Here is a 15231-nt window from a genome sequence, read left to right as displayed (position 1 = left end):
ATAATAATTTTAGTCATAAATTATTTAACCAAATTTCTTTATTTTTAATATATGATGGAAAAAATCAGATGTTAGCTAGGCCCATTCCTACTTGAACAAATCCTTTTCATATTATCTTTCTATATTATACCTGACCTATTCAAGACTTTGTCAAAAGTTCTCCAGAGAGGGGTAAAATTCTTATTTCCCTAGGTAGTCCATTTTGCTTTTTTATAGCCATAGCTGTTAGGAAACTTTCTTAAATCAAACATACATTTCTGCACCTTTGCAACTTGCACCAAGTGTCCTTGGTTCTCTCTGAGGATGAACAAACATGACCTGGTCTCTCTTCAAAGGTGACAACACTTCAGATCTCTGAAGATGGCTATAATGTATGAGTTCATTTTTCTCTAGGCTTAACATGCTTAGTTCTTTATAACAATCCTTAAAATGCATGAACTCAGGCCCCTCATCATTCTGATTTATCTATTAGTCAACAAGCAAGACAACTAGCTGCCTGGCACTAGACCCGCCTCCTTTATCTTCTTCTTTCCAATGTCTTCCCTAAAATGTGAAGCCCAGAACTGAACATAACACTCCAAACATGATTTGGCTAAAACCCCCAGATCATTTTCAGACTATGCCTTCTGCCATGATTTTTCCGTGTTGAATTGGAAAGTTAACTTTTGAACCCAAGTGTACAATTTTATAATTATTCAACTAAATGCTCAAGCCATTAAAGGTCCTGACAGTTCTTCAGTATGTTAGCTATCCTTCCCATCTTTGTATTATCTACATATTTGAAAGTCATCTTATCTATCTTTACTCAAGTCATTTTTAAAAATTGACAAGCATAGAAACAAGCATGGGGATTTTCATCTCTTAATAGTTGATATAAAATCATTAATTACTTTTTGTGTATATCCATGCGACCATTTCTGAATCTATAAAATTGTACTATTATCTGGCCCACATCTTTCCATTTTTTCCACAAGACTATTATGAGAAAGGGCAGCTATGTGGCTCAGTGTAGTGAGAACTAGGCCTAGAGACAGGAAATCATTGGTTCAAAACTGGCCTCAGACACTTTCTAATTGTGTGAACATGAGCAAGTCATTTAACTACCATTGCCTAGTGTAAGGATTGGATTTGTGCAAGGTGGATGGGACAAAAGGAGCCAGAGAAGGACTTGCTGACAGTTGGTGACAGTTACTGACAGTTGAGAGACCAGAGGGGATTCTGAGAGATTCTCTGGAGGAGGAAGGAGAGAAGAGGGGCTTCTGGTAAAGGAATGGGAGGAGAGAGGAGGAGGACATCCCAGCTCGGAGCCAGTCCTGAGGGCTTCCTGAGGATCTTTCTTTGGACATTGAAACCCTGATTCCCTGGTCAAAGATTCCATCGCATCTCACCCAGCAAGTCTTCAATCATTGAGACAGCTAAGTTTTTGGACTCCATTTTGGGCGAGTGATCTCTTAGTCTCCTTCTCCCAGTACCCAACCTTGCTGAGAGACCCTTGTTGTGAGGAAGATTAGTTAGTTAATTAAATATTAAGGTTGACTAGCAGGAAGCCTGGAGCATTCTAGGATAGAATGAAGGAGGAGGAAGTGTGTCGGTGCCCTGAGAGACTCCATTAGTGGTAGGCAAAAACTGTTGCTAGCCCAGGGAGATCTCAGACCCTGCTTCCTGATTTTTTTGGGATCCTGAGTGGAGGTGGATTTCCAGGAAAGAGGAGAAGACCTAGCAGAGGAGGAGAGCAGAACCAAGCAGAGGAGGAATTTGAGACGTGGTGGACATCACCTCAAGTTCACTCACTCTTCTTGATTATCTTGGACCACCTAGGATTTTGGAATCCTGTGAACCTCTTTGGAAAACTGTGAGAACCCTCAAAGCTACCCCTCTGATCCATAGCTGTGCTGTTCAAGTCTGGCTGGCATCAGGCTTGAATCAGCTCCCAGAGACTGCACTGCTTCTTGGGCCCTGCCTGTTAGAGCACTTAGATTAGTGTAGAAATAAGTCCTCCCCTTGTCCTGTGGTTTTGCCCTTTAGATTTTAAGTATAGAAATCCCTTTCCCACCTTTTAGTTAAACACAATTAAAGCTGTTAAACCCCTTTTACCTTGCCTGCTTGTTTCTAGACTCTGGCCTAGGGAGAGCAGGGTGACAGTTAAAACTAACTGCCATTCCTGTGATAAATCCAGAGAACTCTTTATCCTGGTCCAGTCTCTCCTACAACCCAGTGTGTGTACCCACAACTATTTAGATTATATTTTAACATCTCTGGTGCCCTCCATTGCCTATATTTTCTACACCCCCTTTCATCAAAACTTACAATTATGGAAAAGGATAGAAATAGAAACAGAAGGAGAAGGGGTGGGGAAGAAGATTGGGAGTGGGAACCCCAAAGGTTCCCTCCTGAGTGAGAGACCCCATAGAAATAGAGAAGAGGGCACCCCCAAATCCCTTTGCTCTTCACTCCTTTCCCCAATCCCTGAATTGTGAATAATAAAAACCATTCATTAGTCAGATAGTGTTCCAAAGTGTCTGAGAGACAACGAGGGAGAGGGGAACCACAGCTTGGTCTGGCTGCCTCCATCTTGGAGCCGGACCACCCACTGTGAAGTTGACTGACCTCGGGAGAGGCTTGTATGAACCCTGTCCTCATTCAGAATGGGATTGGGGTACCACATACCTCATCTTATAGGGAAGCCTTGCCCCAAACTCCTGTAGGGTGGCATGACCATCCAGGTCACCCAGTTTTGGGGTGACACCCCCTCGAAGTCTTCCAGTGTATAGTCAGCCTGAGGGGAGTGCTGGAGGAGAGTCACCACATAGACTCTTTCTCTCTCCCTTCAATCATAACATTGGTTGCTGGCTCCCTATTATTATTATTTTTTTAAACCCTTGTACTTTGGTGTATTGTCTCATAGATGGAAGATTGGTAAGGGTGGGCAATGGGAGTCAAGTGACTTGCCCAGGGTCACACAGCTGGGAAGTGGCTGAGGCCAGGTTTGAACCTAGGACCTCCCGTCTCTAGGCCTGACTCTCACTCCACTGAGCTACCCAGCTGCCCCCTGGCTCCCTATTATTATTATATTAGCCTTTACTACTTTTCTGTCTTGGAACCAATAGATGGTATTAATTCTAAGATGGAAGGTTAAGGTTTAAAAACAAAAACTATTATGATAGACTATAATTTGCTAAAATCTAGGGATAGCCAGTATCAACTCATTAAGAGATTGAAAGTTTTGATTTATAAGGGCGAGAGTAAAGAGAAGGAAGAAATTTTTGGCATATACAGTATTATAGGAAGGAGGGAAAGTAAGGTATTACTGTGGAGACAAGATGAGGATACTAGGACTCTGGATGGTAGAGGAGATTTATCAGGTGATAGAGATGTATAAAAAGGGAGGTAAGAGGGTACCAAACACAAATTTAACTTCCTTTCCAATTTTTCCAGACACTTTCATCCTCTCCTATTCCAGAGATCAGAAAGAAAATTGTCCTTCCCTTGGAAAAATAGATACCAAAATGAAGGAAAGGTCTATGGTTCTGTCTATAGTGTTCCTTGTTGAGATGGAGGTGGTAAGGATCTGTTCCAAGAGATCAACAGTTAGTTTCTTGCAATAGGAGATTCTTTCTTGAAGAGGGTCCTGCCTATTAATCAAAAGTAGATCTCTTTTCCTAGAGCTTCTCTATTCCTTATCTGCTTCACAGAATGTTATGAACTTTTCTGTCATTGCTAATTGACATCTATATATGCCTATCCATTCCATCCTCCCTCCCATATTCCCAGCATCTCTGGTGGTTGACAACTGTGATGAAACATATCAGTCATTGGGCCTGGAGCTGGAGAGATGTAATTCCCTACCAGGAAAAGGGAGGGATGGTGAAAATAGAGTTCTAAGTCATTATAAACCAAAGACTAGCCTGGTTTGGGAAACTATCAATAGTCGCATGAAAAAAAATCTCTAAATAATAATTGATTAGAGAAAACAAACATTAAGTACCACCTCACATTTATCAGACTAGTCAACAGTTCAGAAAAGAAAAAGTTTAATGCTGGAGGTGATGTGGGAAAAAATGAGACATTAAACCACTCTTGGTGGAGTGGTGAAATGGTCCAACCATTCTGGATAACAATTTGGAACTATGCTCAAAGGACTAAAAAACTGTGTATACCCTATGGTTCAGCAATAATACCATTAAATCTGTATCCCAAAAAGATTAAAGAATAAGGAAAAGGATCTATGTGTTCAAAACATTTATAGTGTTGTTGTTTTTTGGTGGCAGCAAAGAACTGCAAACTGAGGAGATGCTCGTGAACTGGGGAATGACTAACAAGTTGTGTTATGGGATGTTAATGGAATTCTACTGTGCTATAAGATAGGATGAACAGAAAAACTCTCGGAAAAACCTCAGAAGATTTATATCAACTGATGCAAAGTGAAGTGAGCAGAAGGAATATATTGTACATGCAACAGCAATATTATATGATGACCGACTGTGAAAGAATTAGTTATTCTGATCAAAACAGTGATCCCAGACAATTCTAAAGGATGCATGATGAAAAATCCCATTTGCCTTCAGAGAGAGAATTTTGAGTGCAGATTAAAGCATGCTTTTTTCACTCTTTATGTTTCTTGACTTTTATTTTTCATTTTTCTGGCAACATGGCTGACATGGAAATGTGTTCTGCATGACTTCAAATGTATAACTGATAACATATTGCTTGCCTTCTAAATGGAAAGAGAATTTATAACTTGCAATTTTAAGAAATGAATATAAAAAAAATAAAGACAGAAAAACAAAAATAAAGGCCAATGGCTCTCTTCTACTTACAGGATTAAATATAAAATTTTCTCATTTAAAACCCCTCCTAACCTGGTCTCTTCATCTCTTCCCAGGTGTCTTAACATCTCCTTCTACATGCTCTATAATCCAGATACAGATCTTTGCATATCCCTCATACCTGGAATGCTCTGCTCTGCTCTCTCACACTCATTTTATAGTTTTCCTAGCTTTCTTCAAGACTCCTGTGGTCTGCAGGAGACATTTTCTCATCTTCCAGGTACTTATGTCTTTCTATTTTAAGACCATATATATGTATATAGCTATTTAAATGTTCTTCCTTGAAGGCAAGGAGTGTTTTTGACTTTTTCTGTGTTCTCTAGCCTAAAGCAAATTCTTATAACAGTCTTTGTTCCTAACATTTTTATGTACCTCTCGAGATTTTTCTGAAGTTTCTTTCCTACAAAAGTTCTGCCCATGCTACTAAAAGGAAAGAAGGCAGGTGTGTGTGTGTGTGTGTGTGTGTGTGTTTGTTTGTTTTTCTTTCTTGTGAATCTTTAGGGAGTAGTTTCCCTAGCACAAAGCTGAGCATCCATTACCTTGCTCCAGGTGCCCACTTTCCAGCTAGCACAGGGGCGCAGGTGACATCTCTTTGCAGGGTCAGGCCTCTGAATGGATTCACAGTCAGAGTCAATCTGAGTGCTGCATTCCACATGTCTCCAAAGAGCACCCAAGCCACAGGTGGTCGAACACTGGGAAAGGAAAAAGAGTTGACTGAGCAAAATACACAATAACTCTGATGACATAAGCAGAAGCAATGCAGAAACTGCTGGTTTTAGATGAATGACAGTACTAATCTTAGTCTCAAGAAACAGAAGATGAAATACTTGCTTCTCCTCTCCACAGACAGGGAGAAAACAATGGAGTGGAAAGATACAGAGGCTATTAGAAAAGAAAAAGAAAGGAAGAAAGAAAGGAAGGAAGGAAGGAAGAAAGAAAGAAAGAAAAATAAAGAGGAAGAAATAAGAAAGAAAAAGAAAAGAAAGAAAGAAAAACTAAAGCTTTTTATTAAAGTAGGAGGATGAACATTTATCCTATTAGGTCAGAGCTAAAATTTTAAAAGCACAGAATGATTTAGTAGGTAGAATGCTAAATTTGGAGTTTAGACTGGAGATTAAATTCCCCAAATCAGCTGTGTCTGTACTGTCTCATTAACAGTGCTCTATTAGCTCTAGGCTTTGAGTTTTTAGCTTTTTCTCAGTTTCTCTACCTTACAGTCTTCAATCAAAACAAGATTCAGTTTCCTTAGGGCATTCTTTTTAATAATACACAAACTTTCATGCATTTCATTAAAAAAATTTTGAGATTTGGGGTGAAAGTCCTAAAAACAACTTCCAAATTCATATTCCTAAATAATGCACAGGCCTAGCCATGTCACCACTCCTCCTCAAGAAATTTGAATGGTGACATGGAGCAACCCACTTCAGCCCAGACTGCCTTGGGATGGGATTCCAGACTTCTTTACAGGAAGGAAGATATCTGGAAGTTCCTTTGTATTTCTCCATCATTTAATGAGGCTATTCAGTTTATATATATATATAAAACTTCAGGAGACTTCAGAGGTTATAAAGTTCTAACTCTAAATTTTTAAGATGAGTAAATAAGAATCAGTTGAGGAGGTTTCTTGTATTCCCCATTATAGCTCACTGTGACTTTGCAATGGCTCTCAAAGAAAATGCAGCTGGTAAAGCAGATGATGTACCAGGAATTACATTTCAACACATTTTAAAGGGAAAATCAGAAATCTAGATGGAGATGTTAAAGAAGTTTCCCTATCAACATCTGAAGAGGAACTGAGTGAGTAATCAAATTTCAATGGCGTGGCAAAACAAAAGTCAGGATGACAGGTGACAGCTTCTTAGAGACATAGAAGGAAAAAGTCAATGGGGAGTTGTCATTTCTGAAGAAGCACTATTCAACTGGAGTTTCAGCAGAAATGAAAAAATCTGGCAGTAGTTTATCATTATAAGAATTGTAAACAATTGTGGTATATGATGGTGATGGAATATTATTGTGGTATAAGGAAAAAGGAACAGGATGATTTCAGAAAGAACTGGAAAGACCTCCATGAACTGATGCGGAGTGAAATAAGCAGAACCAGGTGAACATTATACACAGTAACTTAAATATTGTGGGATAATCAAATGTGATGGACTTTAACAGCAATAAAATGATCTAGGACATTTTGAGGGACTTATGAAGAAGAATGCTATCCACTACTGCTGGAGTATAAATGCAGATGAAAACATATGATTAATCACTTGTTTATTTGGGTTTTTGATTTGGGGTTTTGGTTTTATATTATTCACTTACAAAAATGAATATTATAGAAATATGTTTTGAGTGATAATACATGTACAGCCCAGATTGAATTGCTTCTCAGCTCTGGGAGGGTGAAAGGAAGAAGCGAGGGAGATAACAAGAATCATATAAATTTAGAAAACTTGTGTAAATTTATTAAAACAAAATAAAAAAAGAAATCTGAATGGCTTCTTAGTGTCTCAAAAAGAGAAAGCTCTATTTTCCAGCGAAAACCCTTCACAATCTGACTTCGAGCACTTTTTTCTTGTGGTCATGCCTGACTCTTCATGACTCCATTAGGGGTTTTCTTGGCAATGATACCTGAGTGGTTTGTCATTTCTTTCTCCAGTTCATTTTATAGAAGAAAAACTGAGGCAAATATGGTTAAGTGACTTTCCCAGTGTCACACAGCTAGTAAGTGTCTGAAATCAGATTTGAACTCAGGAAGATGAGTCTAATTCCAGGCCCAGTCCTCTATCCACTGTGCCAACTAGCTACCCTGTATATATAGGTATAAATAAATGAACTGTCTATGCCATTTTGGTGAAGTCTTCTCCTTAGTTCTTATTTTCCTCAATTAGAAAATGAGGGAGCTGACCCACATGAGTTCTAAAGACCCTTCTAGTTTTGACATTCTGTAATTTTGTGAATGAAAGGAACCATCCATCCACGGATTTTATGTGGAGCTCTTTTGAGGTACCATGACTATAGATATTAAAGGAAGGTATTTCTTTTTTAAAATTAACATTTTTCCCATGGTTACATGATTCATGTTTTCTCCCTTCCCCTATCCCTCCTAACTCCCAGAGTTGACAAGCAATTCCACTGGGTTATACATATATATTTTTTCAGTCGAACCCATTTAAAGGATTTAAAGGAAGGTATTTCTAAATGATGCCTTTTTTTGTAGAATGTTTTTGGGAGTCACCAAGAATCCTCAGGTCAGGAAATTAACTTTAGATTCTGGATGTTAATGCTAAGGGACCTTAGAGATCATTATATTTGATCCCCTCATTTTTGAGGTCAGAAAACTGAGGCATGAAGAGATGAAATGGCTGGTCCAAGGTCACAAAGCTAATGTATCACTAGATCCTGATGTAAGGACGCAGAGAGGTGAAAATATTTTCTCAGAAGGGGCACAGCACTGTAGGGCAGGGCAGATAGAGAAACTTCAGATTCACAGATAAGTTCCAGAATATCATCCTTCCACTGCTATTTCCCCACATTTTCCCATGCTATGATTGTACTGAAAATAAACACATATTGTCTCTGGGGCTCTGAATCTTGTCCTGGTCATGGACATAGTTTTGATTTAGGTAACACCTGAAAAAAAACAGACAATAGGCAAGGATGGAACAAAGAAAGAATATAATTAATAGCAAAATAGGACCTTGCCAAATATATTATATATTAAATTTGGCACAAGTCTGGGGCACAGAAGGGAGGAGTCTCCCCTTAATGTTGATGAAATAAAGAAAAGAAGAAAGACTGAATAATCCTCACCCCAACCTCTGTCAAAATATGACCAGGAAAATGGAAGCCAAAGTCATTGATATAGCTGGTGATCTGTACCAACTGATTTGCCAGGTCAAGAAAAAGTTGCTGGTATTTACATAAATGGAAATTTTTTCTAGTGAAATGGGCACTAAGAATGGCAAAGTTTCTGCCTTTTTTGCTGTTCATCATCAGACCTACTTGAGGGGTATTGGTTTCAGAGTAAGAACTGAATTAAAAGTCAACCTCTAGTGCTTACTGAATGACTATAATTACTTTGTATGTCAAGAGAAGCTGCAGGACTACCTTAGGCCTTTAATTTCCCTGGGTTTCAGTTTCCTTATTTGTAAAATGAAAGAGTTAGACTCAATGGTCCCAAAGATCACTTCCAGTTATGATCCTGTAATTTTATTAGTCAGTGATCCAAATGAAACTTCTTACCTCACTCCAGTTGCCCACAATCCAGTAGGCAGTACTCTGTGTTGGACTGGGCATTCTGAGATGGTTATAATTGGTGGCATTCAGCAAAAAACCCTCAGCAATCAAGTTCTTTGCATCCTCCTCAGTCAGCTCAGATTCAAGGTTTTGTGACAGAGTCTTGTTGTTCACGGGTTCTGTCTCCATATGGGTTGACACTTTCTCATGCAGCATTGGTTCAATTTTTCTTTCTGCCGATAGCTGTAGGAGGGAAGGCTTTTTGCTGACTATTGCACTGGCATCCGATGTGGCATATTGGAGAGTGGTGGGTTGTTGGCTGGTCCTTGTTAAAGGTGATAGCCCATCTGCTGTTGTGCTGAATGAAAGCCCCATGGCAGGCTCACTGAGAGAGGGTGTTGGTTGGGGCTGGAGTGGCATATTTATGGCATTTGTAGGTGGAGACTGGTCTGTGAGGCTTTTGCTCTTGGTCCATGTTACAGGACCATCTGTAGTTTTGTCCACATGTTGGTCACTATCTTCTCCTGAGCCACTGTGAACTTCTGTTTCTGGCCCCTCAGGCAAGTGGTCAAAAACAGGAGTCACCTGCAAAGTCACTGGGATTGTGGTGAATGGCAACACAGGGGTGACATCTGTTTTGGTCACAAAGTCCATTTTAGGGGCGGATGTCCTTTCTGAATGGGAAATGTTCCCTTTGCTAGTTGCATTTTTGCTCTTTGGCTGGATACTCACAGACCCAGTAGCAGGATTTGGCTGGGATGTGCTTTCAGTGGGAACAATGGAAATATGAGGGTCTAGCTCAGATGGGATTGAATTGTTTTGCAATTTTCCTCCTACGGGATCTTGATCTTTGGAAGACATGGTAGGATTTGTGGTAATAGTAGTCATAGGATTCAGACTCACAGATTCAGGCATCATGTGTGTGGTCAGAACTCTAGGACTAAGTGTAGGGGGAGGGATGGGACTTGAGGGAGTTGATTTAGGCTTAGGTAGAGTTCTCCTATTGGAAATTGGTCCTCTCTTGGGCTTCAGAGGAGGGATCAGCAGTCTCCGGCCAGAAGGACACTGTTGTAGACCACAGAGGGCTCGACTATTGGGCTTCTTTGTGAAGTCACACGGTTCATCATTGTTCTTGGCACATGTCACATTTCGAATCCTCACTCCTCCACCACAGGAAACAGTACACTGAATAAAAAGAAAGTTAATAATTATTCTAAGTGAGAGAAGAAACATTGATCCTTGTGCCTAGGGCATCAAATAAATCATTCAAAGTCTAATGGAAATTGGACAGCATACTTAGAAAAAATTGTAACCAGAGCCGTCCTATTTCCTGGAAATTCCTAACTAATTATATGGCAGAAATGCTAAGAGGGAGTTCCTATATTAGGGAAGGAGGAGGAAGATTGGACTAAACAGATAACTTCTAAGGTCCCTTCCAATTCTAGGTAGCTCTGATTCTATGATTTTATGACTTGATTCTGAATTCCTGATCGAGTCAAAACATTCAATCTATTTCAACAAGTATATTGAGTGACTCAAAATGTATCCATTACCATATGGGGCTTGCCTGTTCTTTCCCCTGAATTGGCCAATAATCTGACTGAATTGCCTTTGATTGGCGTCATGTAGATATTGCTGTTGGCCTAGTGAATAGAGACATGGTCAGTGTAGCAAATGTGGGAAAATCCAGTATTGTCTTTATGGGCTGTGGAGAACTCTCATGTCCTGAGGAATGTTGAAAATGGTTGTATTTAGCAGTTCCCTTACTCCTTAATTTCCCAGTGACATGGGGAAATCACATTTATCTCCCAGGAAAAAAACTTTATTCACTAATTAGGGAGATAACATAGTATCAACAAGCTAGAGAACCTGTGCAGAAATAACAGCTCCATTACATGGCATGTGGAAATGATCAAAGCTGTAGGAAAAAGGCGAGAAGAAGAATCACTTTTTTTTTCCTAAGAAGAAATTTGACAGTGTGTGGAAAAGTGAATCAAGACATATCAAACTAAATTGATGCAAGGGGGTACTTTTGCTCTGAGTTCCAAAAATGGAGGTCCTGAGTTAACAAATAATGATATTAGCTCATAGCATAGTATATTAATCTTTTGAAATCACAGCCATATATCCACAAACCTGAGAGATACAGTGAAAAATCACCTCAATAGTTCATCTCTAGCCCAGTGCCTAGCACAATACCTGGCACATAGTAGATGTTTAATAAATTCTTGTTGATTAAGGGATGGATATCTTTTTGCTTTTGTGGAGGACTGCAACTGATCATTCAAGATATATAGTACTTAGCCTGGTTTAAAAAACAAACAAAAAAACACACAAACTTAAAAGAATCCATTTTTTCTTTTGACAATACTTTTATAGGTAAAGTTTTTCTGCCATTCTACAGGGAGAGCTAAGCTCTTCATATTGCAATGTAAACAAACCCTGGTATTGGAAAATACAGAAAACAACAAGGTACCATGGAGAGAATATTCTTAAAGAGTATTAAAAAGAGTACAAATAACCTTAAATAAACAAAACAGAGTTTCTTAGGTTATGAGACAAGGTGGCATAGTTTTGAGGCATTCTAGTACATCGCTATTACTTCTTTCTTTTTTCTATGGAAATAGTTAAAGTAAATCCTACCTTTCAGGTATATATGCCTAAATCAGTGATTCCCAAAGTGTGCACTACTGCCCCCTGGTGGGTGCTGCAGTGATCCAGAGGAGTGGTGATGGCCACAGGTGCATTTATCTTTCCTATTAATTGCTATTAAAATTTTTAAAAAATTAATTTCCAGGGGGCTAAGTAATATTTTTTCTGGAAAGGGGGTGGTAGGCCAAAAAAGTTTGGGAACAACTGGCCTAAAGGGTTAGTTGAAGCAAATGCAGGAACTCCTTAAGGGAAGGGGCTTAACTGAATAAGCAATAGATATACATAACAATTGTACAGGCCATTTAGGACTTCAGAAATTCAGGTGTTTAGAAACATCATTCCCCTCTCCATTTCAAAAGTTTCATTTTTGACATTTCCTTTCTCTGAATTCCATTTGTGCTGTACCACACAATTTGCTACTTATATGTAACTTTCATTTTTTCTTGAGACATTTAACATATGTGAATCAGATCTACTTAATTAGTTGTATACATCTCCAAGAGCGGAGTTTTAGTATGATTATAATAGTCATAATTAATAATAGATTGCATTTGTATAAAGCTTTATACCTTTCAAAGTGCTTCACATTTCACTTTCCCATTCAATTCCTACTATAATCCCTTGAGATATATATAGCAAATATTTTTATTCCTATTTTCCAGGTGAAGAAACTGAATCACAAGATGGTTAAGTAAAATAATAATAATAATAATAATAATAACAACAACAACATGTACGAGTACTATATCCCAAGCACTGGGCTAAGAACTTTACAAATATTATCTCATTTGATCCTCACAACAAACCTGGGATTTTATTTATCCCCATTTTACAGATGAGGAAACTGAAGCAAAAAGAAGTTAAATAACTTGCCCAAGGTCACATGACTAGTAGGTTTCTGAGGTTGGATTTGAATTTAGGTCTTCTGTACTTCAGGTCCAACACTCTATCAACTGTGCCTCCTTATTGGTAAGAGGAGCAAGAAAGAATGGTAGCTCAAAGACATAATGGGGTCAAGGGAAGATTGTGTAAGGAGTAACTGAATGGAGAAGAAGTAGAGTTAGAAATCAAAGGCTACTTTTTAAAAGATTTTGGTGGTAGTAATAATAATAAAGTAGCCTTTGATTTCTAACTCTATTTCTTCTCCATTCAGTTACTCCTTACACTTTTAACATCTGGTAAGTACTGGTTCAATGCCCACCATCAATGGTAACTGTTCTTGAAAGTTCTTAATAACATTCTTAATATCAATCGAATGACCTTTTCCCCCCTCTTACTTCCCATCATAGAATCAATACTGTGTATTCGTTCCAAGGCAGATAATCAGTAAGGGCAAGACAATGGGGATTAAATAACTTGCCCAGGATCACACAACTATAATGGCTTTTAAAAAAATTTCCTCTTGAATATTAGACAATCAGTTTCTCACTCATTCATTTATACTTTCTACTTTTATTTACTTCTATAACCCAATAATTCTCTAATCTATGGGAATACTTTGAAATCTAGCCTGATCTCTCTTTAGAATTCCAACTCTGTATTCTCAATGTTTTTCTGGAAATTTTCATGTGGATGGACTGTTAGTACCTCACACTCATCCTACTCCAAACAACACTTCTCTCTCTCCTCTCCTCTAAAATATATTCGTCCTACTGATCTTGTGATTTCTGTTAATGACAATTTCAAAATTTTATAATGAGGAGAGAGCTCATTCCCTTGACTATACAAACTTGAAGTCATGTGTTCATTTTGAATTCTCTATATTTTCATTCCCATCATCTAATCTGCTGCCACAGCCAATAATGCCTACTTTAAAAATGTCTCACATCTGTTCCCCCCATATTTCTATTCTCACCAACATCATTCACATAGATGTCTTGCTGGCAACATGGTATTCTAAGCTAAGCCAGTTGCCCACTTTGAAATCAATTTCTCCTCCTGATTTTCCTATTTTTTTTGCCATAGTTCTCACAATCCAAATACTATCTCCTCTTTGAAGTCTTCCCTAAACACTTTCAACCAGAGTTTCCAGAAGGCAGGTTATTGTAGTGGAAAGAATGAAAGCTGTTTTTGGACCTTGGTGCAACAAACCCAGCTGTTCCCACCTGTGTGACCTTGAGCTAGTCACAACTACCATGGGTCTCAGTTTCTACATCTAGAAAATATGGGTGTTGGATTAGATGGCCTCTATGGTCCTTTTCATTTTAAGTTCTATGATCCTATGAATACTTGTTCCTTTTCTGTCACTCTATGTCTCTCTCTCATGACATGCTTCACATTCTATGTTGTTTTTCATAGTTTTGGGTACCTGCGTTATTCATCTAGACCAGGAATTCTTAACTCATATGCCATGGGATCCATTGTCAGTCTGATGAAATCTATGGGGTCTTTCTCAGAATAATACTTTTAAATAAATAAAATAAAGTACATAGGATAACACAGGAAACTATGGAACTAATAAAATAGTTATTAAGATATTAAAAATACAAAAGCCAAGACCACAGATTAAGAACCCTTGGTCTAGACTCTTAGCACCTTGAGGAGAGGGACTGTGTTGTTTCTTGCTCACTTTTGCATAAGTACCTAGTCCAATGCCTTGAACATAGTAGGTAATAAAGAAATGAAGTATGAAATAAATTGAGTTGAAAGCTTGTTGCCACCATGGTGGAGAATTAAAAGGAAAATGAAGTCTCCTGACCAATGAGCCCACATATTTTCATTTGAGCTCAATTTCATCTGTTTTCTCACTTTACATTTTTCAGCCATCTCCTTGGGGGAAAATGATTAGTGAAGGCAAGTTTCCTTACTCATTTTGTTTCAATCTGTGATTCAGTCACCTATTGGAACCTCACGAGTCTTAGCAATCAGGCAAAATTACAGTGAAGGAAAGGCTTCTGGGAAAAGGAATCTTAATCCACAATTGAGATAGTTTTCATTTATGATTACTTTTCTGCTTGTATGACTATAAAATGAAGAGTAATTATTAAGTACACAAAGTCTCCAATCCAAAGGAAGTTATTTAGTGCTTCTTGGATGAGCTATTTCTTGGCAAAATCTCACTGCTTAGTTGGCAGTGCCCACCCACAACCACCTGTTCCTCTGTCATTTTGGGTCTACTATACTCCACTACACTTTTTCTCAACCTTGAGTTTATTAAAACATCAAAACAAAGCACATATAATAATACACACACAAGATGTGCTATGACTACTATTAGGATTTGAAATAAAAAATAATGATAACAGATGCAGGCATTTATACAATTCTCTCTGGTTTACAATGTGATTAACAGTTATCTCATTTGATCTTCATACCAGAATTCTAAAATAGTTACTATTCATCCTCATTTTAGAGCAGGGGAAAATCAAGGCTCAGAGGCACTTAAGTGTCTTGCCCACATGAGGTGCCTGGTGACCTTATTTCTGAAACGAATTGGGTGGGAAGGTATAATCGATAGGGATTTAGATGAGGAAATTAGAAGATTTATGTTTTCCAGAAAGGGGAATGATTTTCCAGAAAGAAA

At 38.4% G+C, this 15231-nt stretch overlaps 1 protein-coding gene across 1 annotated transcript in view; it reads right to left on the bottom strand.

The window, feature by feature from the left end:
• ADAMTS12 (ADAM metallopeptidase with thrombospondin type 1 motif 12) overlaps positions 1–15231 on the bottom strand; it is a 561778-nt gene that overhangs the window by 29241 nt on the left and 517306 nt on the right. The window contains exons 19-20 of the mRNA XM_044681474.1: positions 9063–10241; positions 5366–5518 (exon numbers count right to left, since the gene is read on the bottom strand). Of these exons, the coding sequence (XP_044537409.1) occupies positions 5366–5518; positions 9063–10241 (1332 nt within the window). The remainder of the gene's footprint in view (positions 1–5365; positions 5519–9062; positions 10242–15231) is intronic.

This window comes from Gracilinanus agilis, chromosome 1 (genome assembly GCF_016433145.1).
Source record: "Gracilinanus agilis isolate LMUSP501 chromosome 1, AgileGrace, whole genome shotgun sequence".
NCBI classification, from domain to species: domain Eukaryota; kingdom Metazoa; phylum Chordata; class Mammalia; order Didelphimorphia; family Didelphidae; genus Gracilinanus; species Gracilinanus agilis.
This window is presented reverse-complemented; position numbering and strand designations above follow the sequence as displayed.